The sequence below is a fragment of the Rhyacophila brunnea genome, unplaced genomic scaffold (assembly GCF_057557595.1).
Source record: "Rhyacophila brunnea isolate RB1 unplaced genomic scaffold, BYU_Rbru_1.0 scaffold_3, whole genome shotgun sequence".
NCBI classification, from domain to species: domain Eukaryota; kingdom Metazoa; phylum Arthropoda; class Insecta; order Trichoptera; family Rhyacophilidae; genus Rhyacophila; species Rhyacophila brunnea.
Window position 1 is genome coordinate 6,198,105 of NW_028232965.1, and position 17,397 is coordinate 6,215,501.

Sequence of the window (17,397 nt, forward strand, 5' to 3'; positions counted from 1 at the left end):
ATAGCACTCAAGCGCATAGTGAAAGGCGTGAGTTCGAACTTCAAAACCCATTCGATTCAAGATTTTTTCTAGGATTTTTCCAAAATGTATAATATGTTGGGGCTTATCAGAATGATATAAATAAAAACAGTGGTATATTCTTAAATCTTCTATAGGTATATTCAGTTTTAAATAAAAAAATAATTTAATTAAAAAGAAAAACAATATAACATTAGGTACATACTGCGATGGTAGTTATTATACCAGCTATTACATAATATTATATCAAAATACAAGACAAAAAATACTCTAAATAGTAAGTATTTGTCAATGAGTCAAGACTCCTAATTATTGTATTAGTTGTAGGTAATTAAATATTGCCATTGAGGAAATCAAAAACCTGCTATGTTGACGATCCGATGAAAGAAAACTAGATTGTCATTTTGCAATGGGTTGTAGACTTGTGGTATAATACGAGTAGCCACGGGGCATGTTCTGTCATCTACCAGATACGTAACAACGGTAATTATTTATTAGATACAGTTTTTGATATTATAATAATACAGATAATTACAAATTAGAGATGACATGCCACCAGGAACGTATTCAGCTAAATCATCAAAGAAAGTTGTTGGCGAAAACGTCAAATTGGTTCCGCATTGGTAAGTGATCATTAGATAAGTGATGTCGATATGAATTAAATATCAATGAAGATATAAGCATAATAATGTCCTATTCCAAGTATCATTATATTTTTTGGAAACACGCACTATTGAAGTTTTTCGAAGATAGAAAAAATAGTTAACCTTATCTTTCTTTAGACACATTATAGGATATAGTAGCGGAGGATATAGTGCGCCATTCACTCACCCGCGCTGCCAATTGAAGTAATACTTTTCTTGTAAATTGGTTTTATGTAGAGTATTTTATGTTATAATATGTTATATTATTTTATTTTAAATTTGTATCATACTTTCCCTTAAAAGTACAAATTAAATTAAATTAATTCCAATATTGTTAGTCTTAGGGAACAAGCGTATTGATAGAATTGTGATACAAATATGGATATTATTAATATTCTGATTTCATTTGGTATATTATGTTGATCGATGTTTCAGAGACCCTTTTATGCTTACATTCTGCTGTCTGCAATTTAGAAGAGATCTTTATTAAGCTACGTATTTTTTTCGACGTATACGAGGTATAAAATAAATGAGAACTCTACAATTCTCTTCGAACTTCTATAGATCTATAATTGTATTTTCACTGCTTTCGTATGTTTATATTTAGAGTTGGGTATTTCCCGAGAAAATCTCAATCTCGAGATTCGGGATTTCCAGAAAAGAATTCCCGAGAATTGTCGAGATATCGGGAAATTTAAAAAAACCTATAAAAATCCTAAAATCAGTGTAAAAACAGACAAATTCCAAAAAATATGATTTTTTTTATTTATGTAAGAAGACAAACAAAATAGAAGTAGGAAAACAAAAATAATTAAAGAGATTACTTTTAAAATGGAATTTCAAAAAACACAGACTTTCAATCGCTGCGTCTGACAATCGTGTACGCTTTTGAGACACAAAATTTCTTGATATTGCAAAAATTGCACTCATTTTGAGTCGACATTGGCTTAATTGTGTTAAATGCCCCGATCAGTCTTTGAACGTTTTGTGTTTTCTGTCCACTTTTTTCATATAGAAAATCGTTTTTTCAATTAATATTTGATAATAAAGAAATCCCGAATCCAGAGAAAAGATTCTCGAGATCTGGGATTTCCCAAAATGTTAAAAATTTCAATTCTCGAGATTCGGGATGGAAAATCTCGAAAATTTCTCGGGAATTCCCGTCGGGAAATTCCCGAAACCCAACACTATTTATATTATATTCTCTTTTTATATTTTCATTTTTATCCCTTTTTATTACTTTTCTTTTTCTTTCTTCTTTATAATAATGTATCATGTCATGTTGTGAACGTCTTCAACTTATAATTTGTAATGTCCACAATGTGTTAAAAAAATAAATATATTGAAATTGAATATTTATTAATTTAATGTACCTAGTGCTCACATAAATTTTATTATAATGGTTAAAATATACGATCACCAGAACCTCAAAGCTGATGAAATTATCTATTATTTTATTTAAGTAGGTATGTTTTTACTTTTCCACCATTTGCAAATTCCAGTAAATCAGACACCCTTTTAGACATACTTACAGATTATTGATTAGCCATGGATTATTTGAAATTGACCAGCACTAAATAGTAGGTACTTATGGACTTGTTATTAGGCCGTGTAAAGCTCTTCTAAGCTATCCCATTTTGTAAATAAATCTTTATTGGTGATTTAATCATATTCAATAAAGCTGACTTGCACTCGTCTTTGAAAAGAAGATTTAATATTAAAAAAACATATTGATTTCGGCTTATTAATTTTTAAATGAGTATCATTTAGTCTACTTACATTATTTTTATATCAGTACTTTTTTTATGACCAACATTACATTAATATTTATTATTAAGACTAAACGAGTTATGCAAAAGGTCTTTTTGGTTGCATTACAAATTAAATAAGTTCAATACTTATTGCGTAATGTGTATTATGTAAGTAAACAAAAATTTACCTTTACTAAAACTAGTATTTTAAAATGCCAAGTATATAGTATGGAATTAATATGTACCTAAGCAAGTGGCTAACATCCATTTCCCGTTTAAAAATCTATTGATACAACCTCCACTTTGTAGAATCTCATATAATATTCTTCCGATCGAACATGGTAAAAAAAATAGCACGGATTTTGGTATAATCAGAGTTCAATAAAAATAATAGCGCAACAATGATAAAATAATGCATAAATTCAATGAACACCAATTTCTCTTAGATTACAAATATTTAATTAATTATTTTTGGATGATTGTTCATTACGAATGTTCACGTGAATGAATACTTCCCGTATGGTTGAAAACAATGGGAAAGCAACAATATAATATATCTAATAATAGTAAGGTAGGGGAAAGATAGATTTTGACTATTGATAGAAAAATGATGATAAAATAATTTATGTATGACAGAAGTAAATTACTACAGTGAATACCGAGTATGTTCTATTCGGTGGTTTTATTTTTTATTAAAAGAAATAAAAAAGTGTGTTTTCTCTAAATAAAATTTGGAAAATACCCATATCGTGAGAAGTAATCATCGATGATATTAATTATATTTATTTAGGATTATTTTGAATGAAACTGACATGTTATTATTATGGTTAATTCTCATGGATTTGATTTTTTAAAGTATACAATATGAGGCAGGTTCGAACCACCTAATTAAAGTGAGGCAGATTTGGACAATATTACTCGTATCTAAATATTTTGGCCCTGCAGGAATCAAGCGGCGCGCATTTAGTGGGTCCATTTGAGGATAATCTATTTTAATATTTTTATGATTTAATTTAACATGATTTAAATTACTTTAATTTTTGGCTATTTAAAATTATTATAATTTTTCATCAAACCATATCGTTTTTAAAAACTTATTTAATTGGTATGTTGTAATGGAACATTTTAAAATCCAATCTTCAGAAATCCGGCGTACCATATCTAATCTTATTTTATTATTTAAATTAATTAATAACCGTTCAGATTGCCCACAATTACTGTCAAAAATTAAGTTAACATAGTACCTACATTAAGTCAAGAGTTCACCCCACATCTTTTCACTTCTATACATTCAAACATAATATAATATAAAACCAATCTAGGGTACTATTGTCCGATGGCTTTACTCTATATATGACAATGAATCTTTATAATGATCTAGCGGAACTGTGTTGTTTTCTTTCCTCTTTTAAATTAAGTTGCTCCAAAATTACCACTGATTGTAACTAGACGACTGTATTTTTATTGTATTTTGTCTTATATTTCTTATCTTTTCTTTATATACCTACTTATACTTTTATGTGTTTTTCAGTATATTATATTTTTCACTCTTTTATAAGTGTTTTTTTCTTTAAATAATTTTTAAAAGCTCTCTGAAATGTATTTTTCATATTTGGATATAATAGTGTGTCCGCCTGTTATTGGGACAACCACTTATTTTTTTTTATCTTATTAAACATACATAATTTGAATATACTTCAGAGAAATATAATATAACCACTCGAAAAAAACTTTAAAAAAATACCAGACCCCTGGGATTCGCGCCCATGTGCCATAACAACTAAGCTATGTACGTCATATCGAATTGCGACGAGATTAGCTAGTTGTAGTCTTTACAATACTCTCTAGAGCGCTTTCTTAATTACTTTATTTTTTTTGGCAGTCAGGTTTTCTATTTTAAACCAAAGTATTATTAACTTAATTACTAAACAGTGTCAAGATCTCTCCAAATTTTAGTTATAACGTACTTGCACTGTTTTCAAACTATGTATGTTCAATAAAATAATGTTACATTCTTAAATCGTGTGAATTATTCGTTGAATAAATGAAGTTTATTCTTTTATTTTATATATTTTATTGTACGTATTCTTTTGTGATGTAGGTTGACTAAAATAAAAATAATAAAAAAATGTATTATTTATTATTCAAATGTGCTTCTTACTACGTCCATGAATAGTCACATATTAATATGCACCTTAATTGTCCAAATCAACCAAATCTTGGTGCACAATTGAACAATTTAAAAACCTGTATTTCTATACTCAACTGGTTATTTAAATGTCCAATAAATATAAGCTCGATCTATACAAATTTTATGCTGAAATTGTTATATTATATAACTAAATACCTCAAAAAATGGATTGATATAAATGTACGTCTTTCTCCCCTGTATTACAGTGTTCGGGGAAAATGTAAATAATTAAAAACACATTTATCTGTATACATTGTCATATTTATTGTATCAAACTCCTTTACAATAATTATTATTGTACAATCAAGAAGTCGTGGGCTCCTTTACACCTACACATTTTCAATGCCTAATATAGATGTCGTAACAAGAATTCATTGCGAATGTATCGATAAAACTGTCATGGCAATGAACAATTATTCACAAAATCTAAATAGTTGAGCTTTAAATACAAAATAATATGCATAGGATATTTCCGCAATAATCGATTAATTAGTATCAAATAATAGTAAAACTATGACACAAAGTGAATATTATAATATCAACTAGTTAGGTATCGTGTACATTTATCTTTTCGCCATCAAACCCAGGTATTACAAAATAACTGCAATTCTCTCTATAAAATAAAACAGTGTTTTTTTTATAGAATAGATTAAAAAAAATAAGTTGTCCATGCTTTTAAAAATGAGTATATATGCTATTTGGCAGTCATACATATTATTATCTTATGATATTTATTTAAAATTTTGACAGAATATTAAATTCTGTATTTTTTAAACTATAAACTTGAAATATCATTAAAATTTTATAAACTACTGATGTAGTTAAAAATGAGGGAATCTGAATCTATACAAAATAATAAAGCATTTATTTTAATTAAATAATTATTTTGTACCCATTTAATTCATAAACATGGCACCGCGTGAATAATAAATATGTGCTTTATGCATTTTAATATCTTAAAACTATTAAATTTAAAGTAATGTATAATAAAAAGAGATAATCTACTGAAGATTGGAAAGTTTTAAATATGTATGTGCTATAATAAATCATATCTTATACACAAAATTGATGATAAAATGCTTATAAATTATTAATAAAAAGTACAATAATTATCATATCACAAATAGATCGGGTAGTGTTGCTACTTGAAAGAGGAAATTAAAAGTTAGAATTTTTAAAACTGTGGAAAATGTATACAATATAAAATACATAACATCATCATCATCTATCGCCGTAAAGACTTTCAATGAAACATTTAATGCCTGCAAATAAGACACAGTAAAACCAATCGGAAGACAGTAAAGGGACAACAAATAAGAGGTATGAAGAAGACGATGGGTATGCCTGGAAACTGGATTGAGAGTGACGAAGTTGTGGACAGGTTTTTTGGAGTAAGACATATCAAGGATATTGACCATCCATACGCATTAATAATAATAATAATCACATAAATTAATGTTATTATTCTCCTAATTATAAATTCACGAACTGAAATGTTGTTTTCATTTTTTTCTACGAGACGGAACGAGGATTTTCGGAGCTGAGCTTTCATTTCGAGCGCTGGATTTATTACAGATGTAAACAAACAGCTTTATTCAGAAGTCACATGTAATCGGAAGACTGTGAGCGCCTACTTTACAACTAACTGATCATTGCATAACAATCCATTTAAGAAACCTCTTTCTTGCAAGGGCCATACTTTAAGATGGTGCACAGTACCTACATACTAATCCTTTGAGATGTTTTCGTAGTTTTGGGATTAGTTAGCGAGTGACTCAATATGGTGTTGGGCCGCGTCATAGTCAGCTGCTGTCAACGTCGCCCACACAAGCCTCCGCGGACCTTATAAGGAGCAGTCTCCAGAGGCGATTAATAATAATCCGAGTAACGATTTAAATAGTCCGCGAGTCTATTTCTTGGGCCGGTCCACTTATGCTGCCCACTCAGTGTAGATAAATAATATTATTAATTTTCCGAGACGCATTTTATGTTTGATTTTGATGCGATGTGATCTGATAGGTACTGACGTATGTCTTGTAAAATTTGAATTGACGACATCACAATAATGTATAATAAATAACATTAATATTTTCCGCGTCATTTTTGGTAGATCATCCTCGTTAAGTGAGCACCCGCATAGGAGTGGTAGCCTGACGTTCGCATCTAAATTCGTGTGTACAATAATTTTATGTGAAATAATATAATTTAAAAATAGACGATAATATAAGTGTTTAGATTTTTCCAATATGGCATTAAATTAGAAAATTTTAGCTGAAAGAGGTTTAAAAAAAGCTCTCGCAAAAGTTTAAGATTTATTCTGATATTTTTTTGATAAACAAAAAGTTGTATATTTTCTACTAAAGACTACGATAGTTTTTGTTGAAATACAATAATTTCTTGAAGTTCGTACTATCATTTGGTGCAAAAAGATGGCAATACCGATTGGGTACATCCCAGGAAGAACTTTGTGACTGAAGTACCAGATTCTCTTTTGAAAAAATACATAAGAAACTGCTACAGCTATTATACTACATTGTCAACTGGCATACAGATGTGGTCAATATATTGCGGGGGGTTTGACCAAACATGTTGTTTTTTCAATCAACACTGAGTATCTGGATACAGGTCATAGACCCAATGGGTTGAGTGAATAACAAACTATTTGCGTAAAAAGTAGGACACTCGCACACTGTAAAAGGACATAATGCTATGTCTTATAGCGGTAATAGTGATTCTACTTATTGTTGACATAACTAAAACTGCTGAGTTAGTGCATACTGAATACATATTAAGTACAACAAGACGGCGATGAGATGAAAATTTATAATAAATGGCGTGTCGGTTACTGTTGATGTTTTGATTTTTCTTCAGTGCTGTTACATTAAATTGTCATCTAGACTTGACGAAATTAAAAATAATACTATTTTTACTAAAATAGTCATTTTTTATATTGAGTAGGTAGTGTAGTATGAATACTAGAATATAAAAAATGCTGGAAATATTGATTGCTTTATGTAGAACTGAATGAGGTCTTGTATAGGGACAGCTTCCGAATAGAAGCTGTAGTTACGCAGCGAATATTGTAGTAATAGTACAGAAAATATTTATAGTCATGCCCAGGGAACACAAAATTAATTTTGTGTTCGCTGGACATGCTTTTATTTAACAGAAGTGACTACCCGATGATGATGGATGGATTTTCTAAAAACTATTTAAATTATTGAGTAAAAAATATATCGTGTTCATTAGAAATATTTTTGTGTTTTTCTACAGCTACTATCGCGTGAGATAAAATAATAGATTAAAGAAGAACTTACATAATATTAAAATATTGAATTATTTTCACAAAAATCATGAGGAAACGAACAGAAATAATTATTTTAAGCTAACGTTTTAAAGTTAAGAGTTATTCTCAAAATCAGTCACAACTTAAAAATCTTGAATAAATTATTATTACAATCGCAAGCATGATCGCGAAAAAATAGTTAATGAATTGTTTTTACCGCGGTAATGTGTGCAATTATTGAATATTTTTATTTTATGATATAAACGCGTCGGTGTTGCCAATGTCAAGGGGGCCGTGAGCCTCGCAAACGACATTCCGCATTTTATAATATCATAACATTTAAGTAGGCGATCGTTACAAAACAATACAAACATTGTGTTGTAATAAATTCAAACCTACAATAATAATGTAATAAGATAAGTAAGGCTTTTTACAGGGGCCTGGGGTCGTACGGCGTAGCATTTAAGCCTACGTATCTGTTGTTTTTCCTGTGAACGAATCCTGAACCTGGCGAAGTGTTATAGTAAATAACTCTTCGGATACCGAACGGATCGACATAACCGAAACTTCCGGCTCTCGTGTCGCTTCCGGAGTTTTCTTCTTCATGATATTGTCTGGGTAAATAATATCTGAAACCATTATTCGTAACTGCCACACCGTCATACAGAGGGTATTGCGGATCGTAGCCGTTACCCAGTTGATTTCCAGTCAAGACAGCTGGATTTCCTCTGTACTCGTTCGATACTTTAGGACTCTGGTATCTATCATTATATTTATATTTATATTGATCAGCGCGATCTATCGGTGTACTTTGTGCACCATATGGATCTATATTCAGTGAATTTGTCGAGTATCCGCTGTTTTGATTATTGTAATCAGGAGGTGAAGAATAGTAAACTTGAGGAGTTCTCTCGCCAAAGGTGGGTTGGTATTTTTTGCGGTATTCTCCCAGACTGTTCGATGTGATGGCGACGATCGGGGCCGGGGTCGATGACACTTCGTAGAATGTGGGTGTTGAGGACTCGTACGACGGTAAGTAAGATGACGACGGCAAGTAGGATGATGACGGCGACTCGGTGGATGTCGAATAGACAGGCGTCGTGTATGAGATCGGGCGCTGAGTGGTGGAGGTGACCGCTATAGGTGCGATTGTCGGCCTGAAGTCGAATCGCGGTTTCTCCGTGCTGCTCTCGATTGAGTTATGAGACAGTAACACTTGAGGAGTGCTGGATGGAGGGAGGTACGAGTAGATGGTCGGAGCTGGTGTGACGGCGATGACTGGTGGCAGTGATACCCGCGTCGGTGAGGGAACCTTAGCTGTGACCTTCGATTGAGTGATTCCTGGGTTGACTAAGATTCCGGATTGAGCAGGAACATGCTTTGATGCGGAGAGGGCATCCTGAAATCATAATTAAGTATATTATATCCAATGCTATAAACATGTCATGGTATTGTATGAAATGTGGAAAAGTTACTAGAAAAAAAAAACTACATAACATACAGCTATCATTTATGTATATCCATAAAGAATTAATAGCAAATAAAATTACTATTATATCATACTCTATTGAACAAATCATGGCCCCCACATCCTGAAACGGGCCGCCAGGCTACGATGTTTGGCACCCCCCCCCAACTTATATCTAAAGCAGTGAAATGTTATGTAGTGTTTCCCAGATGGTATTTCACGGAACTTCGGGGTTCTGTGTAGAATAAAGGGTATTCCGTGTATTTCTAGTAATTTTTGGTATTTTTAAATAAACCCACTTGAATTGTCAGGGCTCGGCAACATATATTGTACCATTGATCGCGACCCTCTTTTGTGATGGCCGAGTTACATGCGACCCTTCACCATATTGGATAAATAGTCATTTTTATAAGTAAGGAGCCATACTAAAAATAATTATAAAATAATTTTCTATTCGTGAAATAGCGTTTTTTTTTTACTATTAGAGCAAATTTGTTGTGTGTTTATCTCACTTAACTGGTCGATCTGCCATACCGGACCCCTCCTAAGCCCGGGCCTTAAGGCTAGAGTACTGTCAGTCCCCCCTTGTGGGGGGCATGGAACAAATACTCTGCTAATATAAAATTAATTTATGACCGGTAAGTATACATATTATGATTTTTTTATGTAATAAAATATAATATAATAATATGTAGTGTGTATTAAGACAAATAATAATAACCTGTATCGGACGCTCTTGCCCAACGAAAACAGTCTTGGATTTAAGAATCCTGTATCCCTGGTCATCAGCTATGTAGTCTCGAAGACGTAAGTAGCCATCAGCATCAATCCACCCATAAGATCCTGAAACATGTATAAGGGATACATTTTAGTTTGGGCATTTAATATTAATAATAAAGTTAGGTACTATAGATCCACGACAAATTACTTATTATGTCATATTGTGTTTTAAACTCACTAGGTGTTTACTGAAAACAATATTATTTGAATATTTACAGCTGATTTAAAAAAAACCAAGTAGGTACATAATAGATGTACATAAGGCCTATTTTTATTTTTAATTTAATGTACTTTAGGCAGAAAGCATAATTATTACTAATTTATTATCGAGTCAAATCTTGATATCGAGATTGTTAAGCTGAAATGGCCAATAGACGTTTTGGGGAAGATTGTTTTAGACAGAGTTATATGTTTTGAAGCTCACAATGGATGATCGTAACTAGGGATTGCAATCCCGGGATCCCAAGCTATTTTCGATACCTATGAATCCCGGGATTGATAAACATAATCCCAAAACTTTCGGGATTGATTTTTTTTATCAATTTTTATGGAAAATAAAATAAAAACGAAAATATAACAGAAAAAATACTTATAATAATAAATAACTATTTTAGAAATAAACGAATTTTATGAATACTTGAATAAAGTTTGATTTATACCCATGTGTAAGTTGCCGATTCATTTAATTTTTCACATAAATTAATAAAAATGAGAAAGATTCGAAAAAAACAATGCTTCGCACTTTTAACAAAGTAATTCCATCATGATCTCATACGTTTTATGGCAGTTTCATATTTGGCTGACTAATTAGATTTATGAAGCGGAAAGGCCATAAGTACACCATGATTATTTGCTTTACTATTTTAAATCTCGCTAATCCATTCATTAAGTCTTTACTATCATAAACAGCAATCTCATATTAAATTCATATTATTATTTATATCACAATATTATTTACTCCATTAAACTTATGTATTTCCAAGATTGAGCGTATACAATATTAAGGGCCCGCTGAAGAGCCCGCCGTTCAAATATAATTTAGTATAAAAAGGACCTCGGCGTCGTAACTACGTCAATTTAAATCGATCTTTTCGCAAAAATCACTAATCATCGGAGATTTTATTTCAAGAAATATTATTATTATTACTGATAATTTCTGCCGCGCGGAGAATTATTATTATTTTATGAACACCTGCGAGATGAAGCCGATCAGAAAACAGGGCTGTCAAAATAATATTAAGCATTCATATTTTTTAAATGTTAATTTCATCATGGTTTTTAATCAAACCTGTGCAAGTACGTACTGATAACTTGGGTGGATTTTGTAGCAAACATACTATTGATATATATACGGGTATATTATTATTATAACCCAATTCAAATTGAACATAGGTTGATACTCAAATACTATTATAGTATGTTTATGATTTCGAGAAAATAATACGATGGTATAATTAATCCATATCAATTATTTGAAAACATTACATTCGCACTTTGCACAAAATTACAAACACATTCGAAGTTTGCCGCACACGTACAGACCACGTGATATTTGTTTACGCAAAATCGTCGCTTTTCAAAATGGCGAATTTGATTACCAGATTTTACTGCGATGAATCAGTATGTTCCTTTTTGTCTTTTTTTATTCGTAGGTTTGTTTACTATGTACACCGAGAAATTTCCATTTATAAACTCGGAAACGATTTTTACAGAAGAGTTTTGGAATATAATGCAACCAAAACTGGAAAAAATTCTATCATGGGTGTTGACTTCCTGAATTAGCTAACCCCAGGTCCATGCCACTACGTGAACCACAGTGGATATTAAGCCATTTCCACACTGGCAACAAGTTGCTGGCAACCTCATTAAATTTTACGATACTTACCATAATTGCTTAAGAAATTTTACAATAATTATCGTAAAATCTAACGAGGTTGCCAGCAAATTAACTTGTTGCCAGTGTGGACCCGGCATTAGATGCACAAAACTTAAATAATATATATTATAAATAAAAATTTAAAATTATAAATATATATTATGATTTATGTCTTCGACAGCCCTGATGAAATGAATGTGAAATATGAGTCGGATCAGTCACAGAGCAAATTTATTAACACAAACAACTTTGACACGACCTTTTTATATTAACTGGTAGACCAGATATTATGGACCACATGTTAAAAAATCATATTTTCAATTCTCAAGGCCAATTCTGTAGAACGTCCTCTTAACCATAAATGTCTTAAATAGTGTAAATTATACTAGATTTATTTTTGACCGATTTTATCGATGTTATTGGTAAATATAAAAATTTTATATTAACAATGGAAAAAAGTGCCAATCCCGGGATTGTCAAATTGTAATCCCAAAATCCCGGGATCAGAATTTTGGCTCGGAATTGAATTCCCTACTGTTAATATAACCTCCACCATATGGAATCATATAATATGATCATCTGAGGATCAAACATAATAATGTGTGTACGTATACTTTTTAAATTTAAAATTTTAGCATCTGAAAAGTTATTTAGGCCACAATTTTATTATTCCGTGATGAAAATAGTAGGACGTATGTATTGACGAAATTGATAAAAATCGTATTTACTTTTTTTTTCTTCTGCAACGTTGCAAAACACCTCACATCATTTTTTTTTTGGTATATCAATCTCCACATAATATAGGTATTCTATACTGCAGTATCATTATTTTAAATTTATCTTAAAGATTTATAAAACAATACAAAGACAAATAAAAAAATCATTATTCTATAGAATCAAGATAAATTTCCCCCTGTATCTACCTATTATGACGTTGTACACGAATACAAAGATTTAAAATCACTGATGTGTATATAATCCTAATGCGATAAGTGGTTATAAAAAAATGACTAATGTTTTCCCAGACATGATTCATAAGATAAATGAAATGTTTTCCGATTATGGTTTTACCGCTAAACTGTTTTTTGTCTGTTAGGCCAAATCCATCGGAAGTAATTAATATATTTTTACATCCTAGACGTCTTGCACTTTATACATAAAAAGCTATGTACTAAACACTCATATTACCTTATGGTTTATACTCAACGGATATTTAAAAAAAACTTATCATTTTTCTCACTTCTTAGCTCAATGACGAAAATAATTAAATGATTTTGTTTTAGGAATAACACATTAATAATTATTATTTCAACGCTCTTTGTCGAGTAGTACATAGATTCATGGTAACGGGTTCAAATTACATGTTGTTTTTGTCAATGTTTGTTAGAACCTAAGCAACGACCGTGTCCGGAAACTTGTACGTATGTAGTTCGCCGTATCACACTTCACCGTGAAATGTTGTATCGGACATAATATTATATGGCCGTATATTTAAAGACAGTCCAACCTCTTTGGGTCGTATAGTACTGACATAAAATTCATGTCTAAATAAAACACAGGTCTTGTCGGTTTACACTTTACAGTATACTGGCCGATATACTGGATTATTTGTTAGGTTAGGTTAGGTTTGGTTTTCATTCTTGAATTCATGAATTTTGCCAAAATCAGCTATGAAAATTGAATTAATGTTCAAATTGAATCTAATCAAATTGGAGACCGTATAGTATACGGTCATCCCTTTCCGTTAAAAAGCTCACGGCGAACTGTGTCACGGTGAAATGTTTGACATACAATTTACATGTAACCAGCAATGACCCAATATATTGAAAGAATGGCTAATAACAGTATATGTCTATACAAACTTTACTTACCAAAAGCTTTCCTCATCAATGGCACTCAAACAACTACGTTTAACTCGGACAACAAATTTCGATTGACGGAGGTTTACATGACAAGATTGTTTGAAGAAACAAACTGGCATGGAGCGTATTTATGGTGCCTGAATAGTATGATTAAAAGTGACCTCCTTTGTGCTCACAGTATGTGCTATCAGTATTCATGTATGCATGTGAAATATGGACCCTTCGTGTAAATGAAATCCAAAAATTACAAAATAGCACAACGTGGCAAGGGTAGGTTGTTAAAATCCGCCGTAAATAGTACACATTAAACTTTGTCAGACATACTTTTTATTTTTATTGAACGAAGACTATAATTTACTCATGGTATTGGTTAGTTTTTAAAAATCGATTAAACCCCGCCTAAACGAAACCATAATAGTTTTGGTATATTTTAGAAGATACGACAAAATTGCGCACACTTTTACATTCAAACACATATTGTTGGTTCATTTTTTTTTAAATTCATTAAGCCCTCCCTAAATCAAACTATAATAGATACAAAGTATTATTATATATATAAAATATTCAAAGTTATGTATGATTTCATTGCATAATTTTAGATATTTTATAATATTATATAGACGAGCATTTTTTGATTACTATATATTATGGCTTGGTTTTCGCAGGATTTAGTTGAATTTTAAAAACTAACCAACACAATCTGTATTTATAATTTAAGTTAATCATTATTTACGTGTGCATATTTAAATTCTCATCAAGTATTAAATAATAATATAATAATTGAAAAAATATAAATTTTAAAAGTAAATAGGTACCTATAATTTACGAACGTCTATTTATTTTCGAATTTCATTTGATTGCATGGCGCCCTATGTTTTTATGTATTGTGATTTAATTTGGAAATATAGTAATGAAATTGAATAATCTAAGATGAAGAAACTGATTCCAAAATTGAAACATTCATATAAGTCATATCCGAGCCGGCTTTCGCACTGGCTCGACTGACAGTCGTATACATATCATTGAAATATTTTAAGCCTAAAGATGCTGAAAGACGAATCCTTGGTCGCGGATAACAATCCATATGAAACACCTCTCATTACTGTAACATGACATAAATCATAAGATTTTAAAGAATGCTATCGAGAGAGCTCTATGCAGTATTTATTATATAATTATTTTTTTATCCAGGCGCCGAATCGTCCTAGTTGATGTAGAGGTGAAACGAGTGGTAGAGGTAAAATAAAGTCATAGGGAAAGAAAATAGTCATATTTACCAATAACTGTTCCATCTTCGAGTCGTTTTTCCTTACGGTACTGTCCGCTCTGCGTCTGATAGCGGAAGTATCTTTCTGGCCCCTCGTCTGTCTGAATGTGGTATTGTGTATCGGGAGAACTGTTCCAGCCGGAGTGGGCTGAGCTCGCGACACCCACCAAGCACACCTAAAATTGAAAGAAGCGAAAAAAATTAAACACAGGAAAAAAACATACATCGGTTAACAAAATTAACGACTTCTGTCTTTTGGCTGTCTGAGTTATATGGTCGATTGATACCTATATTAGTTTTAGAAAACATATATTTTCGTTGGCAATAGATTGGTATCGTAAAAAAAGTCTTCGGTATTATCTAATATTATATTATAGATATTTGTTTTACAAGTAAATCTCTTAGAATATCCGTATATGAATAGTGTTTTCCATTCGTGTCAGAAAATAAAAGTATCTGAACATACTAAAATAAATGTTAAAAAATCTACGTAAATGTTTGGATAGAAATGTTAGGAAACACCTTTGATAGGTGTACCTACATCTTTCGAACAGTTTTTAATACAATGTTCATCTGTTGTCAAACCAATGTATTTTGATCTGGACTACGTACGCATTTAAGCTTTATGGTACCACAATTTTGCAAGAAGATGGCTATTCAGTAAAAACGAAGACATATTATGTTACCTTTATGAATTAAGTTATTTTTTATCCATTACATACCGAATATAAATTATTATTGATTGAAAACACATATTTTTTTAAATCTCATATTATTCAGAAATTTTTCAAAATTATGTAGGTAGTTTCATTATAATTATATTATCTACATAATTTATATTATAAACATAATTTGAAAACATCTTAGATATATAGTTAATACCTAATGTGCTGTTCCAGTTAAGCTACGGGCATCCTACTTAAATATGATGAATTTAACTAGTAGTTCGTACCAAATTGCGTTAATGTTGACTATCGATTTTTGTATTTTAAATTGAGGTATCATTAATTAAAATTGTATTAAGATAAAAAAACCGCATTCCAAGATAATTTTCTCCAGCCATTCTTACCAATTTGCCTCGCTTAGTGATATGTTTTTATTAGGTTTAGGTGCTTCATTATTTATGAAACAAAGTTTTTTTGTAAAATTAACAACAAAATAATAATTTCAAAACCATTAAAACTATTATTAATTATGCATATTATTCCGATCCCGAATTATTAAAATAAACATACTTACATATTATTATTAAGCTTTTATGACTTCTTTAAGATATCGTCCTTGTTATTACGAATATGATAAAAGAGAATAAGATAAACGGTTGCATACTTAGAATGTACTTAATATTTTTTTTAACAGTACTTTGTAAACCACTAAAGAGTGGAAGGATAGCTATAATTAATATACATACTTATATATTTATTATATCAAAATCACAATTTAATTTTGCCGACTTATTGATAAAAATAGTTGTGTTATTTTTTTTACTTGTTTCACAATATTATCCCACTTTCGATGAAGATTTATTTTATTTAATTCTATCCATAAATCCTGGTAACAATTACCGACTTTGACAGTTTTCCATTGTCAATACCTTTATGTAGATTCGTTTAAGCACTTAGAAGAGCACTTTACGATAATTGAATTACACCTATTATATTACTATAGGTATAGCCGATTATATTGTTCTTCAGATGTAGGTACCTATATCCGGTGCCCTTCCTTCTGGTAATACATATTATTACTATTATTAACTTTGATATCATTATTCATTATCAACTCGTACATATATATTATGTGCCTACCTACAATATAGCTGCACTTGACATACATATATGACCACCGGATGTCGATAGAATAATCAAACAGTTGTTAGGAGAGATATCAATTTCCTTCACGTGCAGGACAAACTAGATACGATACGATGGCAATGCCAATAAACAAATAAATCAATACATCTGTTGTTAATAGTTATTAGGGATTGCAGTTTCAGAGATATTTTCCATTCTGGGGACTGTCAGATTTATATTTACGATCTTCATACTATTCCTATTTTTTTGTGCTTACTGAATATTAACTTATTCAAATGTCAAATAATGCACATACTTTTTATTTAAAGTCTTTCATTCCAATATATTAACTGAAATACCCTAGAGACACCTATTAGCAAAACATCGTTTTAAAGATCTCTGGCCGACTGGGATTCGAGCAGATATCTTTTTCTTATCGGTCAAGGGCTCAGAGCAAATGAAAA

The 17,397-nt window shown here is 30.9% G+C and overlaps 1 protein-coding gene across 1 annotated transcript in view; it reads right to left on the reverse strand.

The window, feature by feature from the left end:
- Nucleotides 1–6,934: 6,934 nt before the first annotated feature.
- The window catches only part of LOC147067790 (uncharacterized), an 80,110-nt gene continuing 69,647 nt past the window's right edge, over nucleotides 6,935–17,397 (reverse strand). The window contains exons 3-5 of the mRNA XM_085952580.1: nucleotides 15,154–15,319; nucleotides 10,080–10,201; nucleotides 6,935–9,289 (exon numbers count right to left, since the gene is read on the reverse strand). Coding sequence (XP_085808706.1) covers nucleotides 8,321–9,289; nucleotides 10,080–10,201; nucleotides 15,154–15,319 — 1,257 coding nt within the window. The 3' untranslated portion in view covers nucleotides 6,935–8,320. The remainder of the gene's footprint in view (nucleotides 9,290–10,079; nucleotides 10,202–15,153; nucleotides 15,320–17,397) is intronic.